This window comes from Pseudorca crassidens, chromosome 20, assembly GCF_039906515.1.
Source record: "Pseudorca crassidens isolate mPseCra1 chromosome 20, mPseCra1.hap1, whole genome shotgun sequence".
Taxonomy (NCBI): Eukaryota; Metazoa; Chordata; class Mammalia; order Artiodactyla; family Delphinidae; genus Pseudorca; species Pseudorca crassidens.
The window spans coordinates 16,752,894-16,774,154 of NC_090315.1; the positions used below are offsets into that span (position 1 = coordinate 16,752,894).

Consider the following 21,261-nt stretch of genomic DNA (forward strand, 5'->3'; position numbering starts at 1 on the left):
TCCTTTGGATGGGGCATTCACCTCTCTAACTATAACCCTTTTGATTATGTGATTTAGAGTCTGTATGTCCTTTTAACTTTCTCTGTACTTCCACTGTCCAATTCTGAGAGCTCTTAATTGTATTATATATTTTGCTACTACATATTACATTTTTATAAAGATGAAATATAGATCCTTGTTGCAAATTGTATTTTTATCAGTACAGTCCATCCTTCATTTTGCCACTTAGTGGCATTTAACCTTGAATTCTATTTTTTCTGATATTAGTATAAAATGCCCTGTTTTTGTTAGTTTAAAAAATTATGGTGGGGCTTCCCTGGTGGCGCAGTGGTTGAGAGTCCGCCTGCCGATGCAGGGGACGCGGGTTCGTACCCTGGTCCGGGAAGATCCCACATGCCGCGGAGCGGCTGGGCTCCTGAGCCATGGCCGCTGAGCCTGCGCGTCCAGAGCCTGTGTTCCGCAACGGGAGAGGCCACAACGGTGAGAGGCCCGCGTACCGCAAAAAAAAAAAAAAAAAAAAAAATTATGGTGTATCTTTGCTTATCCTTTTTTAAAAATTATTGCCATTTTAAGTGTGTCCATTATAATCAGAATTAGAGTTTCCTTTTTTAATCAATCTGAGAGTCCTTGACTTTAATAGAACTTAATCCGTTCTCATTTATTGTGATCATTCATGTGTCTGTTCTTACTCCTCCCATTTTATCTTATATTTTCTGTTCCTCATTCTCTTTATTTCTAGCTATTCCTGTTTTGCTCACATTTTTTCTTTTTCTTTTTCTTTTTTTTTTTTTTGCGGTACACGGGCCTCTCACTGTTGTGGCCCCTCCCGTTGCAGAGCACAGGCTCCGGACGTGCAGGCTCAGTGGCCATGGCTCACGGGCCCAGCTGCTCCGCGGCACGTGGGATCTTCCCTGACCGGGGCACGAACCCGTGTCCCCTGCTTCGGCAGGCGGACTCTCAACCACTGCGCCACTAGGGAAGCCCTTGCTCACATTTTATTACCCTTTCTACCTTTAAGCAATTTTGAAGTTGTACGTCCTATTGCTTTGTAATAGAATAGTCTTTAACTTGACTCTAAGAAATGTGCTTAGGGGGCTTCCCTGGTGGCGCAGTGGTTGAGAGTCTGCCTGCCGATGCAAGGGACACGGGTTCGTGCCCTGGTCTGGGAGGATCCCACATGCCGCGGAGCGGCTGGGCCCGTGAGCCATGGCCTCTGGGCCTGCGTGTCCAGAGCCTGTGCTCCACAACGGGAGAGGCCACAACAGTGAGAGGCCCACGAACCGCAAAAAAAAAGAAAGCAATGTGCTTAAACCTGTGTTTCTCTTCCCACCTCAAGACTGAAATAGAATTTTTTTCTTTTCAGTAAAGTTTTTAAAAAAATATTTTGAAATCATTCTAGATTAGACTTATAGAAAATCTGCAAAATTATTACAGAGAATTCCCATATACCTTTCACTCAGCTTCCAAATGTTAACATTTTATGTAACCATAGTACAGTTATCAAAACCAGGAAGTTAACATTGGTGTTATACTATTAACTAATCTACAGATCTTATTAGAATTTTATCAGTTTTCCCCCTGATGTCCTCCTTCTATACCAGGATCCAGTCTGGGATCCCACATTGCATTAAGTTGTTTTGTCTCCTTAGTATCCTCCAATCTGTGACAATTGCTCTGTCTTTCATGACTTGGATCCTTTTGATGAGTACTCTTTTGGAGAATGTCTGTCACTTGTGTTTGCTTGATATTTTCTCACAGTTAGATTGAGATTATGCCTCTTTGACAGGAATACCACAGAAGTGATGTTGTGTCCTTCTCTATGCATCATATCAGGGGTTGCCTGATGTTAATATGGCTTTTTACTGGTAGTGTTAACCTTGATCACCTTGGTTAAGGTGTCTCTCATGTTTCTCTCCTGTAAAGTTAGTACTTTGCAACTGTAAGTGGTAATTATCTTGGAGGGAGATACTTTGCAACTATATGCTGTTTCTCCTCATTTTGCCCACTGGTTTTAGTATCCATTGGTGGATCTTGTCTGTAACAATACAATAGTGTTGCCTTGTGTTGATTTTCTATGTTCCTTATTGCTTCTGCATTTATTAATTGGAATTCTTCTGTAAGGAAGGGCTCTCCCTACTCCCTTTCCCATTCATCTGTTTATTCAAAGATTTGTTTCTATCAGTATGGGCTATTTATTTATTTATGTATTCTATGAGTTATAGTCCAAAAATATCATTGTTTATTCTGCTGTTCAAATTGCTTATTGGGAAAGCTTTGGCCATTTGGGAACACCTTCAGGTTGTATATATATTCACAATGTTGTGCAGCCATTATCACTATCCATTTCCAGAACTTATTCATCATCCCAAACAGAAACTCTGTACCTATTAAACAATAACTCTCTACTTTCCCCTCCGCCCTGCCCCTTGTTACATCTTTTCTACTTTGTCTCTATGAATTTGACAATTCTAGGTATCTCATGTAAATGTAGTCATGCAATATGTAGTTTTAGGTTCATTCATTTATCAGAATTTAATTCCTTTTTAAGACTGAATAACATTCCATTGTATGTATATACCACATTTTGTTTATTCATTCCTCTGTTGATGGACACTTGGGTTCTTTCTGTCTTTTGGCTATTGTGAATAATGCTGCTCTGAGCCTTGGTGTACAAGTATCTGTCTGACTCCCTGTTTTCACTTCTTTGGGGTATATACCTAGGAATGAAATTGCTGGATCAGCTGGTAATTGTTATGTTACTTTTCAAGGGCGTTTCTTAATTTTTAAGAGTCTTTTATAAATTGTGAAGATCATCCCATTATCTATGATATAAGTTTCAAATATTTTCTCTGTCACTTGTCTTTTGACTTTGCTTTTAGTGTTTTTTGTTCGTGTGCAAGTTTTTTGTTTTGTTTTTCACCTTTACATAATGGAATTTATCAGTCTTTTGATGCTTTTGGATTTTGAGTCATTATTTAGAAGGTTTCCCTATACCTAGATTATAAAGTAATCTACCACATTCCCTTCCAGTTTTTGTATGGTTTCTGTTTTCTTTTAACATTAAAACTGTATTCAGAGTTTATTCTGGTATACGGTGGTATAACATATGGATCTAATTTTATCTTTTTCCAAATGACTAATCCCAACATTATTTATTATAAAAACTATTCTTTTCTCCTTTGAGATACCACCTTTATAATAAATTCAGTTTCCATATAAACTTTAGTCTATTTCTGGCCTTTCTATTGAGTTCCATTGGTCTGTCTCCAGAATCCAATATTTATTCATCAAGCAATCCGTTATTGCTACTATGTGCTAGGATTTGGTGACAACGGCTAGTGAAAAAGGCTTTATTTCTGCCTTTGGGGAGGTAAAAAAACAAATCAACAGATGAGTAAGTAAATGAAACTCTTAAGTACAACTGATGAAAGTGTTATGACAATAGGACACGTTGTGGGAAAGAGAATCAAAGTATACGCTTAGGGTTATCAGGCTGAGAGCTTTTTGAAAGTATGAGTTTTAATCTGAAACCTAAAGAGAAAAGCAGCCATACAAAGGGCCCAGGACAGGATTCCCAATAGATAGATAGAAGAACCTGATGAGAGGTCTAAGATGGAAAAGACCTACATTTATTCTAGATACTCAAAGGAGGGCTGTGGTTTGTTACATAGGGAGGAAAGGGGAGAGTATTCAATATGAAGATGCATTGTCCTTGGTGGAGATAGAGCAACAGAAGGACAACAGAGACAAGCAGGGACCTGCTTTGCCAAGAACCTGTGAACCATGGCATTGAATTTAGAATTTATTCTAAGTGCAGTGGGGAGGCTGTGAAAAAGTTTAAGCAGACATTTTCATTTTGACTGACATCAGCATCATATGGTAGAAAGTGCTAAAAATATAGATGCCTTATTTGTATGAAATGCCCTGAATAGGCAAATTCACAGGGACAGAATTAGTGTTTCTCTGCCATTAGTGATTGCCAGGGGCTGGCAGGAATGAGGAATGGGGAGTGGCTGCTTAATGGGCACAGGGTTTATTTTTTTTAAATTGAAGTATAGTTGATTTACAATATTGTGTTAGTTTCTGCTATACAGCAAAGTGATTTACATATATATTTTATATATATATATATACACACATATATACATATATATATATACACACACACATTCTTTTTCATATTCTTTTCCATTATGGTTTAATTTCGGATATTGAATATGGTTTGCTGTGCTATACAATAGGACCTTGTTGTTGATGCATTCTATATATAATAGTTTACATCTTCTAGTCCCAAACTCCCAATCCAGCCCTCCCCCGCCCCCCCCCCCCCCCTTGGCAACCACAAGTCTGTCCTCTATGTCTGTGAGTCTGTAGCACAGAGTTTCCATTTGGGGTGATGAGAGTGTTCTGGAATTAGAAGATAGTGACAATGATTGCAGGACACTGGGAATGTACTGCAAACCATGGAATTGTACACTTTAAAATGGTTAAATGGGAAATTTTATATTATGTGAATCTTCAATTAAAATATATATATATAACTTTTAAAATATGTGTAGATATGTATGTATACACATGTCTTGGCCCTACTCCTGTAGATTTTGATTCAGTGTGGGGTGCTGTTTGGACATTTGTTTTGTTACAAGGCTTCCTGGATGATTCTGATCTCTATCAAACGTGAGAACCACTGGCTTAATTTGTTTTCTTGCCCCTTTCTGGCACCATATGAGCTCTTATCATATTTGTGCTTTCATGTGCTTTTTAGAAATTGCACAGCAATATTTGAGACTTATAGAAGCAATTCACCTATTATGGTTATTATTTTCATTTTGTCTCTCTAGTCTCCTGTAGAATTCTTAAATTTCTCTTAGAAGAAGAGAACAAGTTGTATTTACTTTTTTTTTATTTTTCAGACTTGGAGTCCAGGTGTGATAAATTTCTACAAAAAGATACCTTTGAAGTAGAGTCATTCGATTGGGAGCTGATGGAAAGCCTTACATGCTGTGCTTTTGAGGGCTCCAGTTTTAGAGATGACTGGGCATACAAAAGCCAGTTTGAAAAACAACAAGTAAATCATGAGTGCTCTTTCAAGCAAGTGAAAATCACCTATGGAAACATGCCCACTTTTGAGCATCATACATCCCTCACCCTACATCCCAGCAATGAGACTGGTGAGAAACTGATTGAATGTAATGAATGTGGGAAAGCATTTAGCCGTGGCTCACACCTTATTCAACATCAGAAAACTCATACGGGTGAAAAGCCCTTTGAATGTAAGGAATGTGGGAAAGCCTTCAGTCGTACCTCTCACCTTGTTCAACATCAGAGAATTCATACAGGGGAGAAACCTTATGACTGTAAGGAGTGTGGGAAGGCCTTTGGTCGTACTTCAGAACTTATTTTACATCAGAGACTTCATACTGGTGTCAAACCCTATGAATGTAAAGAATGTGGAAAGACCTTTAGACAGCACTCACAACTTATTCTGCATCATAGAACTCATACAGGTGAGAAACCCTACGTATGTAAAGACTGTGGCAAGGCTTTTATTCGCGGCTCACAACTTACTGTTCATCGGAGAATTCATACAGGTGCTAGACCCTATCAGTGTAAAGAATGTGGGAAAGCCTTTAGACAGCATTCACAGCTTACTGTGCACCAGAGGATTCATACTGGGGAGAAACCCTATGAATGTAAGGAGTGTGGCAAGGGCTTTATTCATAGCTCAGAAGTTACTCGACATCAAAGAATTCATTCTGGGGAGAAACCCTACGAATGTAAAGAATGCGGGAAGGCCTTTAGACAGCATGCACAGCTTACACGACATCAGAGAGTTCATACAGGTGACAGACCCTATGAGTGTAAAGATTGTGGGAAGGCCTTTAGTCGTAGTTCGTACCTTATTCAGCATCAAAGAATTCATACAGGTGACAAACCCTACGAATGTAAGGAATGTGGGAAAGCCTTTATTCGTGTTTCACAACTGACTCATCATCAGCGGATTCACACTTGTGAGAAACCCTATCAATGTAGGGAATGTGGAATGGCCTTTATTCGTAGTTCACAGCTTACTGAACATCAGAGAATTCATCCTGGTATCAAACCTTATGAATGTAGAGAATGTGGGCAGGCCTTTATTCTTGGCTCACAGCTCATTGAACACTACAGAATTCATACTGGCTAGAAAGCCTTGATGTTAGGGATGTAGGAAAGCCTTTATGTGGAATTCATGCCTGACTCAATATTAGATAATGCATAATGTAATGTAGTTATTGTCAGAGAACCTTCATTTGTCACCTCCATTATGGAACATCAGGTAACTCATACCAGAAGAAAATTCAATAAACATGGGAATTCTTTTTGCCTCACACTCACTGTTTACTAAGCATCAGAGATCTTACACTGAAAAAAAATTAATATGAATATAGAAGAGCCTCCTGTTACCACTCAAAATATGTTAAACTTCTGAGAATTCCTAATAGAAAATGACCCTATTAAAACATTTTGTGACTGTGCCTTTCGCCATATACCTTACTTAACATTATCTCACTTCCAGCAATTACTGACTGTATAACATTGGGTAAATTATGCAATGTCTGTGTTCCTCAGTTTACTCATTTTTAAGCAGTGATAATTATATGTACCTAATAGAGTTTATGTGAAGATTGTCAGATATTTTATATAAAGCCTATGCTCAATAAATACTATTGTCATTAATTAATAACAGTATTACTGTTAAGGAGTTCATGTGAGCGGAGGGCCTTATGAATGTATCAAATATCCAAAGCCTTCAAAACCACTTGTTAGGATAATTCATTCTGAAAAACAGTAGTAAAGTATAGTTATTATGAGAAGATCTTCATTTAAAAGGTTGTAAATTTTGAAGAGTAGAAATTAACAGAAGAGCAGCTGAAAGAAATCTGCCCATTTAGGAATCTAAAACCACCTCCAAGTATAACTTCAAGAGAATCAAACTAAAATTACAAACTAGAAATGAATGGCAGTGAATTCTGCATATCAAAACCAGTTCAGTGTAACCAAAGCTGTACTCCTGTCAGAACCCAAGGATTAAAGGTAGGGGCTTTGGGGGCTTCCCTGGTGGCGCAGTGGTTGGGAGTCCGCCTGCTGATGCAGGGGACGTGGGTTCGTGCCCCGGTCCGAGAAGATCCCACGTGCCGCGGAGTGGCTGGGCCCATGAGCCATGGCCACTGACCCTGCGCATCCGGAGCCCGTGCTCTGCAACGGGAGAGGCCACAACAGTGAGAGGCCCACGTACCGCAAAAAAAAAAAAAAAAAAAAAAAAAAGGTAGGGGCTTTGGGACTTTCCTGGTGGCATGGTGGTTGGGAGTTCACCTGCCAATGCAGGGTATACAGGTTCAAGCCCTGATCCGGGAAGATCCCACGTGCCGTGGAGCAACTAAGCCCATGCGCCACAACTACTGAGCCTGTGCTCTAGAGCCCGCATGCCACAACTACTGAGCCCACGTGCTGCAACAACTGAAGCCCGCACACCTAGAGCCTATGCTCTGCAACGAGAAGCCACTGCAATGAGAAGCCCGCACACCGCAACAAAGAGTAGCCCCCAATCACCACAACTAGCAAAAGCCCACGTGCAGCAGCGAAGATCCAATGCATCCAAAGATAAATGAATAAATTAATTAATTAAAAATTTTTTTTAAAAAAGGTAGGGGCTTTGTTCTCTAAGTAGATCTCCAGCACCTACTCATTGCCAGTCACATACTAAACACATTAAATGAATGGTCAATCCTAAAAGTTAGGGGAAATTGCCACATAAACCCAAGTCAACAGTAAGAACGATTATTAAAAAGAAAAGAAAAAAATGGGACTTCTCTAGTGGTCCACTGGTTAAGACTTCAAGCTTCCACTGCAGGGGGTGTGGGTTCGATCCCTGCTCAGAGAACTAAGATCCTACATGCCACATGGCACAGCCAAAAAATATAAAATCAGAAACGACAGTAGACTTAATCTGAAGGTTATTTAACAATATAATAGACAACTCTGATATAGAAAAAAAAACACATTTAGCAGTATGAATGAGGAAGGGGTGGATTTTTTTAAAAAGTAGCAACTATGCATGACTTTAATATATTTAGAAATCTAGAGAGAATGGATTTTTACAAAAATAATCAACATTGGTTCAAGAAGATGTGGGATTTCTGAACAATCGATTGTGGAAGGACATAAAAAGTCATCAAAGCTCTGTCCCTTTAGAGAAAACAATTGTTTTGTTTCGTTTTAATTATTTTTGGCTGCGTTGGGTCTTCATTGCTGTGCGCAGGCTTTCTGTAGTTGTGGCGAGCAGGGGCTACTCTTTGTTGCGGTGCACAGGCTTCTCATTGTGGTGACTTCTCGTTGCGGAGCATGGGCTTTAGGCATGCAGGCTTCAGTAGTTGTGGCACACGGGCTTAGTTGCTCCGTGGCATGTGGGATCTTCCCGGACCAGGGCTCGAACCCGTGTCGCCTGCATTGGCAGGCGGATTCTTAACCACTGCGCCACCAGGGAAGTCCCAAGGAAACAGTTTAACATACAAAAACCTTAAAGTACAGATAATCCCTGAGAGAAGCTTTACAATTCATCTTCAAGGCTAAAAAATTTATGATAAAAAACTCAAGAATAACTCCTGAAAAACAAATTGTAGATAATAATTATCATTTGTGAAGATAAATATAAATAAAATTCCAGCTAATTTAATCCAGTCTATGAAAATTAATTTTAGATGGAATGTCTGGAACTGCACCTATTCTGGATTAAATATGTTTTTAGAATTTTGATGTTGTAACTCCAGGATATGACAGTGATGGGGAAAAGAGCCTTGATCCAACTCCAGGGACATCCAGATCAGGGCTTGTGAATGACTGAGTAATCTTAAAAAACACATCCCCTCAGCCCTTGGGGTAGCCAGTCAGTGTCTGGGCCAGAGAACCCATTGCACCCTGATGCTATCCATCTTCTCAGTCATCCTGAGTGTTCAGCAAAAGCACCTGCATTTTCTGCATGTGCCACTGCCTACAAAGGGTTACAAAGCAATGTGCTTTATGTCATTTTTCTTTAAGTGGCTTAATGATTAGGATGTACAGTTGGAGGGGCTCAAATCTATGACATTAAAAATTAATCACTTTGAATAGCTAAAACACAGGCACAGGATAAAAATTTTAAAGTTAAATTTTGTATTCACATAAGTGAACCTCCACACATTACCCTGTTGCCCTTTATGTAGCAATCACTGCTATCAAGTTCTTGCATATACTTCCTGATTTCTCCGTTTGCTTAAGTGTAGACATACACATAACACTCTTTATAAGAAATGTTTTACATAAATGGTAGCAAATTTCTATACATTGCTAGTTTTGCTTATCCATACACCTTGGAAGATTGCACCATGTCAATACATATATAATGGCCTTATTTTTTAACAGCTGCATAGTATTCTCTCATGTGTGTCATAATTTATTTAACCTTATCAATTTAGTTTATTTTTTGCTCTTTCCAACAATCCTATAATAAATATCCTTGCACATACATTATTTTGTATATGTAATGTATATCTTTAAGATGAATTTCTAAAAGTGGAAATATTAGATCAAAATAATATACTTTTTTTTTTTACTAGCAAACATCAAAAAAAAATGTATATACTTCTCTCTTTTAAACTTTTTGTCCTCACACTCTTAGAATGTACCCGCAGTACCCCATGACCAGCTTCAATAATTACCAGCTCACGGCCAGGCTTGTTTTATCCATATTTCCACCCACTCCCCCACCTCCATGTTATTTTTGAAGTAAATCCCAGATATATCATTTCATCTATAAAAATTTTAATATGTACCTCTGAAATATATCACAAATTTAAAAAGATTTTCACGCCTTAAAAAAATTGACAGCACTGCCTTAATACTTAACATTGCATATCTGATAGCCAGTGTTCCAATTTCTAATTGTTTCATGAATGTCAATTTTTTTGAAAGTTATTAGGATCCAAATAATGTTCACAAATTGCAGTTGATTGTTGTGTTTCTTAAGTCTCAATCTATCCATTCTCCTTCATCCTCCTCCCCCGGACCCCTCCACCCCCCGGCAACTTAACTTTTCAAAGAAACTAGTTTGTTTGCCTTGGAGAGTTTCTCAGAGCTTGGTTTCTGCTGGCTCATCCCAATGGGTAGTTAAACCTGCTCCTCTATCCTTGGTATTTCCTGTAAGTTGGTAGTTGTTGTCTAGAGGCATGATCAGATTGAGGTTCCATTTTCGTTGTTGTTGTTAAGACTACTTATAGGTGGTTAATATTGAGAGACATAATATTTAGGTGTCTTTCTTTTTATGATGTTAGCAGCCATTGATGTTCAATTGGTAAATCTATTAATTTATTAGGGATTGCAGAATGATGATATATTATTTTTTCTTCCTTTATCAGCTAGAATATTTTTAAAAAGAGAAACTTCCTTTCAACTACTGTTTGGTTATCCATGTTACAATAAGGAAAGGCAGGGTAGATGCTTCTTTCTTTCTCCTTATTGGTTTGCAAAATAATGAGTTGGTTCCCTAACATTGTGCCATGGTAATCACTGAGCTTAGAGGGGTGTGTATGTGAAGCATATTCAGTATGTTTAAATCTATTTAAGTTGTACTCTCATTGATGCTCAAATTGTTCCACGTGTGGCTTGTGGGATCCTTTTCCATTTGATTCCTGTGTCCTTTTGATATGACCCTGCTAGTCTTTGATCACTTGCTTGCTATCTGCCACAATAGGATGTTCCAGGCTCGTCTTGTTCATTTCCTAGCTCCCACCTTGAAGTAGCCATTTTCCATTTTCCAAGGGATCCTTTTTCCTTTGGGTATTTTGGTACTTTCCAAAATGGTATTTGGAAACTGCAGTCACTAGGTGTGCTTCATTCTCCTGGTTGGACATTTTTTTTAAGTAAATATACATTTCGGCCCGTTTTATACACATTGCTCAAGTGCCTTCAGGAAGATGGTGCATCTATGCGTCTGCCCACTTTAGAAGAGATCCCAAAGCACCACATTCATCTAACCCTAAGAAAACATTTACTGAAAGTTCACCGTTTGGTCGGTGAAAAATGGAAAAGTCGCTTTTGTTTTCACTTGCATTCCTTCGATTATGACTAACAGAGATGACCATTTGTTCACATATTTGCTGACCATTGGTATTGCTTCCAGCATGGTACCTAAAATATAGTAGGTGGTCATAAATGTTTGTTAATTGAATAATTGAATGTTCATATCCTTTATTCATTTAATATTGAGGTAGTCATGTTTTTCTTCCTTAAAAGAGATGTTTTTGAGAGGAATAAATGTGTATAAAATTCCTAGTACAATGCCTGAAATTCACCAAGTGTTAGTTCCCTGCCTTGCTGTTTGCCTACATTGTCATTCATGCCTCTGATTTGGCTTATTTTCTACTTTAAGATAAAGAAATTGAGAGTCAGAGAGATTAAGTCGTTTGCCTAAGGCCTCTTAAGTGGAGAATCCTAATTTCAAGGACAAGGGCAAGATAGGGTAGAGTTCCATATGTACAGATTTCAGAATGTATGACTGAAAAGGAAAAAAATCAGTGTTTTTTCAGATAATCTGTAAACTGCAGTCAGTTCATGGCCGTAACACAGAAAGTGGCAATGCTAGGATCAAAAGGATGAAAGAGCTTAGTAAGAATGGGGTTTTGGTTTTTTGTTTTTGTTTTATCCTTATAAAAAAGTAAAAATGCTCAAATAGAATACAGAGAATATAGAAAATGAGAGGGAAAAATATTTTTGTGGTACCTTAAATATAAATGTTATCATTTTTGCATATTTCTAGCTTCTAAGTTTTTAAAAATTCATGCTGTCTTTATTATGGAAAACTTCAAACATATACAAAAGTAGAAAATATAGTACAGGGCTTCCCTGGTGGCGCAGTGGTTGAGAGTCCGCCTGCCGATGCAGGGGACACGGGTTCGTGCCCCGGTCCAGGAAGATCCCACATGCCGCGGAGCGGCTAGGCCTGTGAGCCATGGCCGCTGAGCCTGCGTGTCCGGAGCCTGTGCTCTGCAACGGGAGAGGCCACAACGGTGAGAGGCCCGCATACCGCAAAAAAAAAAAAAAAAAAAAAAAAATGCTCACAAATGCTAGTGTAAATTAGCATTTTTCAAAATACAGAATAAGGAAACAAGGAAAATTCATTCATTCCATGTTTTCAAAATACAGAATAAGGAAACAAGGAAAAAGTTGAAAGAAACCAAATTTTCACTCTCTTTTCAAAATACATAAGTAAAAGTAGAAATCCTGCCTTTAGGAAACATTAACATTATCTTGGAAAAGCATCAGAAATGCAGACACTATCAGAAATATAGACCTAATTTACAAAATCCTAGCAGGCATTTTGAACATTAGCTATTACAAAATTGCAAGACAGTTCTTTGGTATATATAGCCTAAGACAAAGTGAGAATCTTGAATGCAAAAAAGAGAAGCATGTATAGGGAGGCCTTAGTAAGATAAACAGGTTATTTTTCAACAGAAATCATGAGGCTCAGAAGGCAGTGGGATGACATATTCACAGTGCTGAAAGAAAAAAAACAATCTATGGGCTTCCCTGGTGGCGCAGTGGTTGAGAGTCCGCCTGCTGATGCAGGGGACGTGGGTTCGTGCCCACGTCCGGGAAGATCCCACATGCCGTGGAGCGGCTAGGCCCGTGAGCCATGGCCGCTGAGCCTGCACTCCGCAACGGGAGAGGCCAAAATGGTGAGAGGCCCGCATACCACACACACACAGAAAAAGAATCTATATCTGACAAAACTATCCTTCAAAAATAAAGGAGAGGGCTTCCCTGGTGGTACAGTGGTTAAGAATCCGCCTGCCAGTGCCAGGGACACGGGTTCAAGCCCTCGTTCAGGAAGATCCCACATGCCTGTGTGCCACAACTACTGTGCCTGTGTTCTAGAGCCTGCGAGCCACAACCACTGAGCCCACGGGCATTAACTACTAAAGCCCATGTGCCCTAGAGCCCATGCGCCGCAACTACTGAGCCCGCATGCTGCAACTACTGAAGCGTGCACACCTAGAGCCCACGCTCTGCAGCAAGCAAAGCCACCGCAATGAAGTCGCCCCTGCTCGCCACAACTAGAGAAAGCCCGCACACAGCAACAAAGATCCAACACAGCCAAAAAAAGTAAAAAATATAAATTAATAAATAAATTTTCTTTTAAATAAAGGAGAAATTAAGATATTCCTATATAAATAAAAACTAAGAGATCATTGCTAGCAGACCTTCCTACAAAAAACACAAAAGAAATGCTTCAAGCTGAAATGAAAAAACACTTGACAGTAACTAAAATCCACAGGAAGAAGTAAAGAACACTGGTAAAGATAACTACAAAGATAAATATAAAATGTATTTTTTTGTTTGTAACTCCTCTTTTTCCATACCTGATTTAAAAGACTACTGCACAGCGCTTCCCTGGTGGCACAGTGATTAAGAATCCACCTGCCAATGCAGGGTACACAGGTTCGAGCCGTGGTCCAGGAAAATCCCACATGCCGTGGAGCAACTAAGCCCATGTGCCACAACTACTGAGCCTGTGCTCTACAGTCCGCGAGGCGCAACTACTGAGCCCGTGTGCCACAACTACTGAGCCTGCAAGCCACAACTACTGAGCCCGCACACCATAGCTACTGAAGCCCGTGCGTCTGGAGCCCGTGCTCTACAATGAGAAGCCCACGCACCACAACAAAGAGTAGCCCCCTGCTCACCACAACTAGAGAAAGCCCGTGTGCAGCAACGAACACCCAATGCAGAAAAAAAAAAAAATTTTTTTTGGTATATGGTGTGAGGGAGAGTCCAACTTAATTCTTTTGCATGTGGATATCCAGTAGTACCATTTTTAAAAATAAATTAATTTATTTTTATTTATATTTTTGGCTGCATTGGGTCTTCGTTGCTGCGCGTGGGCTTTCTCTAGTTGCAGCGAGCGGGGGCTACTCTTCATTGCAATGCCTGGGCTTCTCACTGCAGTGGATTCCCTTGTTGCGGAGCAGGGGCTCTAGGCTCGCAGGCTTCAGTAGTTGTGGCACGTGGGCTCAGTAGTTGTGGCTCGCAGGCTCCAGAGCGCAGGCTAAGTAGTTGTGGCGCACGGGCTTAGTTGCTCTGCGGCATGTGGAATCTTCCTGGACCAGGGCTCGAATCCCTGTCCCCTGCATTGGCAGGTGGATTCTTAACCACTGCACCACCAGGGAAGCCCACCATTTTTAAAAATACCATTCTTTCCCCCACTGGATGTGGAGAAGCTGAGAACACTGTAGGAACCTGGTGCTGGAGAAACTGCCCACACTGTAGGAGCTGGGCACTGGGGAAGCCAAGCACATTGTCAGGAGCCTGGCAATCGAGCACACCAGAACCAGGATGCAGAACCCTTTTTCATTCTGCAGTCTCTCTCCATCAACCTCTACTGATGAAGCTTATCATCATGCCAGCTGGCAAAGGAAAAATATTTGTTTAATGGGTCCATATTTGTTTTCACAAAGCAGACAAAAGGGCAAATTTAGGAATATTACTCAGCCATAAAAAGAAACGAAATTGAGTTATTTGTAGTGAGGTGGATGGACCTAGAGTCTGTCATACGGAGTGAAGTAAGTCAGAAAGTGAAAAACAAATACCATATGCTAACCCATATATATGGAATCTTAAAAAAAAAAGTGGTCATGAAGAACCTAGGGGCAAGACGGGAATAAAGACACAGACCTACTAGAGAATGGACTTGAGGATATGGGGAGGGGGAAGGGTAAGCTGGGACAAAGTGAGAGAGTGGCATGGACATACATACACTACCAAACACTAGAGAATGGACTTGAGGATATGGGGAGGGGGAAGGGTAAGCTGGGACAAAGTGAGAGAGTGGCATGGACATACATACACTACCAAACGTAAAATAGATAGCTAGTGGGAAGCAGCCGCATAGCACAGGGAGATCAGCTCGGTGCTTTGTGACCACCTAGAGGGGTGGGATAGGGAGGGAGGGAGGAAGACACAAGAGGGAGGGGATATGGGGATATATATATATATGTATAACTGATTCACTTTGTTATAAAGCAGAAACTAACACACCATTGTAAAGCAATTATACGCCAATAAAGATGTTAAAAAAAAGGGCAAATTTAGAGCTAAACGGCAGTAAATCAATAATCAACACAATCTACCCCTTTGACTAATTATTATCCATATGTACCCTCTACACATGTGTGAACCTCTATACAACAGCAAAAACAAGAAAAACTTTATGGTTGTATCTAACAAGATACAGCTGTCCTCCTTACAGATGAAGAAATTCTCACCCTTTCCCCCAAATGAGGAGATGCACAGACCCCAAATAAGGAGATGCACAGATCCAGTCATTGTATCCATCGCTGGCTATATTACTACTCAAATTCAGTCACTCTGACTAAATACTAGTTTAAGGCCAAATTGTAAATTAACTTCCAACAACTTGCATATAAAATAAAAATGGATGAAGGAAAGAGAAGAAAACAGTTAGCATATACAAATAATAGGCAAACAGGAAATATGCAAAGTCACTACAATCCTCATTTTTGTAACTGGTCACCAGGTCATAATTGGTATCTTCCTTCTTCCACAACCCATTCTGCATTTCCACTGCCCTCAGCCAGAACCTCAGCTAGGTTCTTTACCTGGTGGGGTAATCTGTTTTGATTGCATTGTTTAAGGAGGGTTCTTTTACCTCAGCATTATTTTTATTGTACTTACATTTGGCGTGGCACAGTATCAGTCAAAAAACTTATTCTGGGAATTCCCTGGTGGGCCAGTGGTTAGGACTTTATGCTTTGACTGCTGAAGGTGCAGGTTCAATCCCTGGTCGGGGGGAACAAGATCCTGCAAGCTGCATGGCATGGCCAAAAAAAAAAAAGATAATTTTATGAAAGTTTAGTTTTATTTACTTATTTATTTTTTAATTTATTTATTTTTGGCTGCATTGGGTCTTCGTTGCCGTGCGCAGGCTTTCTCTAGTTGCAGTGAGTGCGGGCTTCTCATTGTGGTGGCTTCTCTTGTTGCAGAGCACAAGCTCCAGTAGTTGTGGCACGCAGGCTCAGTAGTTGTGGCACGCAGGCTCAGTAGTTGTGGCTCGCGGGCTCTAGAGCACAGGCTCAGTAGCTGTGTCGCAGGGGCTTTGTTGCTCCGTGGTATGTGGGATCTTCCCCGACCAGGGCTCGAACCTGTGTCCCATGCACTGGCAGGCATATTCTTAACCACTGCGCTACCAGGGAAGTCCCAGTTTAGTTTTATTTAAATTTAACTTTATACTCACAGGATTGAACATACTAACAGGATTATTAAAATGCATTGTTAATCAGTACACATTAAACTGAAAAATTTGTAAAGGAAGTACAAGCAATGGAGCTACAAGTATGACCAGAAAACATAGTGGAGCTATTAAATTGTTGGAAGAATTATAGGAATAATATCTTATATAACAAAGCTTTGGCACCCAAAGAGATTCTTCTGAATCTTATTAGATGCATTTAAAAATGCAGCAAGAATTGTTAAAATGAAGCTCATCAAAGAGCTGAATTAATGAAATAATATATTTTGTTCAAACACTGGAGCTATGATACTGAAATCTGTTGATTGGTTGGCATCAAGGTGAAGTTCTACACATCGTCAGTCTTCTGGTTTCAACCAGTCTGGGGTCTAAGTTCTTGAGGCCAGCAGTTTTCATCTGGTGGGAGTCTGGTTCCTTACAGGAACAACTTAGGAATGTGTGTCAGACCTTTATGTCTTTCAGGAAACTGGGAATTCAGTGACTCTGCTACATGGTTGATTTATAGTCTAAATTGTTACCAGTTTCCCAGCCCAACAACTATTTCTTATTTCTACATCTTCACATTTCCTAATCATTTTTTTAATTTTTTTATTTTTTGGCGGTACGTGGGCCTCTCACTGTTGCGGCCTCTCCCGTTGCGGAGCACAGGCTCCGGACGCGCAGGCTCAGCGGCCATGGCTCACGGGCCCAGCCGCTCCGCGGCATGTGGGATCCTCCCGGACAGGGGCACGAACCCGTGTCCCCTGCATCAGCAGGCGGACTCTCAACCACTGCGCCACCAGGGAAGCCCTCCTAATCATTTTTAACTCTTGAGTCAGCCTTTTGGGACTCTAGGGAGGACTGAGAGACTAAAGCAAAAGCCTTTTACTTAAAAAATCCGGGACACAGGGGCTTGTATATGGTTTTAAGCTCCATATCGCCCCTAAACAATTAACATTAATTCCTTCATATAATAAAGTTTTCAGGCAGTGTTCACATTTCCCCATTGGGTCATATTATTTTTAAATTTTTTGTTTGTTGAAAACATATACACATTGCTTGTTCAAATCAGGATCAATAAGTATTACTGAATGAATTTGCTGATTTCAGGAACAAATTATCCTTTTATGACTGGGGGAGGCTGAGTATATTTTTGTGGTTTTGTTGTTGTATTTGGAGGGTTTATTTATTTATTTTCTATGCATAAAATTTCCCTGTAAGGATACACAAGAAACAACACAGAATGGTTCCCCTGGAGAGGAACGCAGAGTCCTCAGAGGAAAGAAGACTTTTCTTCCTATTCACACTTAACGAATTTTAAACCACCTTGAGCTCATGATCTATTCAGCAACTGGGTGGATAAAAGTAAGAAGTTTTTAAAAAGCAAGTCCTAAAACATCATCAAAAAGAATTGGTGTGTGGGAAGGTAGCGGTGGGAGGAGCTGTTTTTCCAGACTTGCCACAAGATGGCAGCAGAGAGATACCAAAGCTTGGTTCTGGACTCTGGAAGGCTGCTTGGCTGGAATCAGTCTCTCTCCCCACTCATGACAGGTAAATCCTGGTGGGTTCCTGCCCACCTCTATCCTGAGCTGTGAGACTGTAGCTGAGCTAAAACACCCTCAGACTCCTGACCAACAGAAACTGTGAAATAATGTCTATTGTTGTTTTAAGCTGCTACATTTGTCACTTGGCATTTATATATTAGAACTCATACCATTCCACCAAAAAAATTTGAGTATGTATTTCTAAAGTGTAGACTCATTTTTTAAAAACACAACCACAACAGCTATAAAATTTTAAATTATTTACCATAATAAAATATCCAAGCAGTCTAGTTAAGCACACACTGATATCTGCAATCTACTTTGACACGGATCAAAAAATGATATGGGGGACTTCCCTGGCAGTCCAGTGTTTAAGACTCCGCGCTTCCACTGCAGGGGGCGTGGGTTGGATCCCTGGTCAGGGAACTAAGATCCTACATGCCGGGCAGCACAACCAAAAAAAAAAAAAAGATGTGGCTTGATGGATTGATAGAGGCATAGATGGCTAGTTCTGTGATAAAGCAAATGTAGCAAAATATTTATTATAGAATCTAGGTGGTGGGGATATGAATGTTTACTAGAAGGTTTCTTCACCCTTTCTGTATCTTTGAAATTTTTCATAAAATGTTGAGGGAAAAGTCAATCATTGTCCAAATTTCCAACTGTCTTAAAAATGTTTGGGTTTTTTTTTTTTACTGTTTGTTCATATCAAGATCCAAATAAAGTCCACATGTTGAGATTGGTTGGTATATAAGTTCTGTGTTCTTTAAACCACAGAATTTTGGTGCCTTTTTGTTATAGCAGTAAGTGTTCATGCTAACACAGGGCAGCAGAGCTTACATCCCCCAGCTGGTTCTTTATCCTGTAGTTGAGCCCTTTTGTCCTGCAAGTGGATGAACCCATTCCTAAAGGAGACCTGAGTGATGGCAGCAGCAGCTTCTTGCCTAGGGCTTCCTGACCAAGGTCAGTGCTACAGGGTGTGTTCTGGACTCTATCCCTGCAGGGGCAGCATCAGAGAACAGCTTTCCTAGGTCAGTTTTCCTAGGTCCTGAGACTCATTCCTACAGGACTAGCCTAAAAGCAAGGCATATGTCCAGTGCAGTTGCACAGAGCCCCACACTCATAAGTGTGGTAGGTTTTTGTTTGTTTGTTCTTTGGCCGAGAGGCTTGCAGTATCTTACTTCCCCAAGCAGGGGATCAAACCCGAGTTCTCAGCAGGGTAAGCGCAGAGTCCTAACCACTGGACCTCCAGGGAATTCCCCTCAGAAGCGTGAGGTTTAATGCTCTGTGGCTGCCATCTTGTAATTCTTCACGTTATCTTTGAATTTGTGTTTTATAAGTGAAGTCGGCTTGGACGATGGAGCAGGCGCCAGGGACTTGGAGCCTGAACCGTATGCATTCTCTCCTCCCACCACTCTCCACCTCCCTGAGACAGGCTCTTAGCTGCCTATTCTTCTGCCTCCTGGGGGCCTGGGCATAGGGAGGGTCAAGGTCCACCACACACATCCCATGGCCTCTGAGGGTAGGGCAGAGTGGCCCCTCCTCAGCTGGCACTCCACGGCACATTTAGCAGGTGACCCGGCAGGGGCGAGGGTCCTGCCCACCTTTGATCCAGGTTTCTGGCTCTTCTTGGAAGGGAAGTTGCATCACCCTGTAGGGAGCAAGCCCGTGGGAAGGAGAGATGCCTTGTTTGACTTCTCCACCTCTAGCCAGGGCACGAGTTGGTCCAGTGGCTGGTGGGGAGAGGAGGAGAACCCAGCAGCCAGCAGCCATGTGTGTACGCACACACAAAGTTGCAAGGCAGGTCCCCCAGGTGACTGTGAGAGTTTGTACTCACCCCAGGGTATCCCTTACTCTAGGGAGCATGACATTGTATAGTAAATTTAAAACACCATGACAGGTTAAGAGCAATCATGGAAAAAAGAAAAAAAGCTTTATATTTTAGTATTTTTAACAGCAATTTTTTTTCCTGCTGTTTGAACGAGAGATCCCACGTTTTCTTTTTGCACAAGGCCCCATAAATTAGGTAGCAGCCCAGCTTAGAAGGCACTCCTTCAGCCTTTCCAAACTTTCTGGTATCCAATTCTCAGAGCAGTTTCTATTTTCTTCCCTGAATACTGATCCTACATGACTGCAGATAACAGGGGACAGCTGGGTAAGTGAGCACATGTGCGGCCACTTCCCGGGGATGCCCAGAAATATCTAGATGACTAGAATCTAGGCGAAGCACTGAGGTCCTTCTTTGTTAAGTGGGTGGGAGCGACCAAGTTAGAGAACATTTGGGTTATATTGTATTTCCTTCAACGAATATTTATCAAATCTACCCATGCGGGACTTCCCTGGTGGCGCAGTGGTTAAGAACCTGCCTGCCAACGCAGGGGACACGGGTTCGAGCCCTGGTCCAGGAAGATCCCACGTGCCGCAGAGCAACTAAGCCAGTGCACCACAACTACTGAGCCCATGAGCCACAACTACTGAGCCCATGTGCCTAGAGCCCGTGCTCCGCAACAAGAGAAGCCACCGCAATGAGAAGCCCACGCACCGCAACGAAGCGTAGCCCCCTCTCCGCAACTAGAGAAAGCCCCTGCGCAGCAACAAAGACCCAACGCAGCCAAAAAAAAAAAAAAAAAAAAAAAATCCACCCATGCGCCAGGTGCTGGGGATGCAGTGGAGTCTAAAGTCAACAGATAGATAAATAGAGCAACTACACCGTTTTCCAGGGTGAAGAACTGAGTGCGGAGGTGGGGGTAAGATATGAATGAAGAAGCAAAGATGGTGGCTATGCGGCGGAGTCATTTTGTGTGCATGTTTAACCTCTGCAGAGTCAGCTACATGGATTCACAATAAACCAAGAGAGATAATGAAAAATAACTATTTAAACAAGGAAAATTATCCTGCCTTTCATTCCACTCAGTGAGGAAGCAGCATATGCCCCCGTGAGTATGAGATACGGGCGTAATCTACTTCCTTGGTTCCCATCACTCACCTGGATGAGGTGTGAGTTGAGTGCATTTTCCATACTACATGGTCCCTAAACCCAAAATGAATATTGACGTTTAGCCAAAGCCACAGCAATCAGTTTCAACATGGGAGGAAAAAGGACCGCACTTGACATAATGAAAGATGGTATCTTACCTTCCTTTACTCGCTCTCCAACGTCAGTCGGATAGGGAGAGATCCGAGGGACCCGACGGAGGACTTGCACTTGCCCCAGGCCGATATCACCGCAGAAACAACCCAAAAATGAATTCTCTGGAACCGCTTTCCTCTCCACGCGGACCAACAGAATTCCGAGATGAGTAACAGATGGGTGCTCCAACCATTTGGCGCTGGGATGCGGGGATGGGGTTGCAGCGTCTTCTCCGCCCACCTATTGGACGAATCGGAAAGCGGCCG

The 21,261-nt window shown here is 41.3% G+C and overlaps 1 protein-coding gene across 1 annotated transcript in view; it reads left to right on the top strand.

Annotated features, from left to right (window-relative positions):
- The window catches only part of ZNF565 (zinc finger protein 565), a 31,751-nt gene extending 25,381 nt beyond the window's left edge, over positions 1–6,370 (top strand). Inside the window, exon 7 of the mRNA XM_067720195.1 lies at positions 4,914–6,370. Within this exon, the coding sequence (XP_067576296.1) occupies positions 4,914–6,184 (1,271 nt within the window). The 3' untranslated portion in view covers positions 6,185–6,370. The remainder of the gene's footprint in view (positions 1–4,913) is intronic.
- Positions 6,371–21,261: the final 14,891 nt, after the last annotated feature.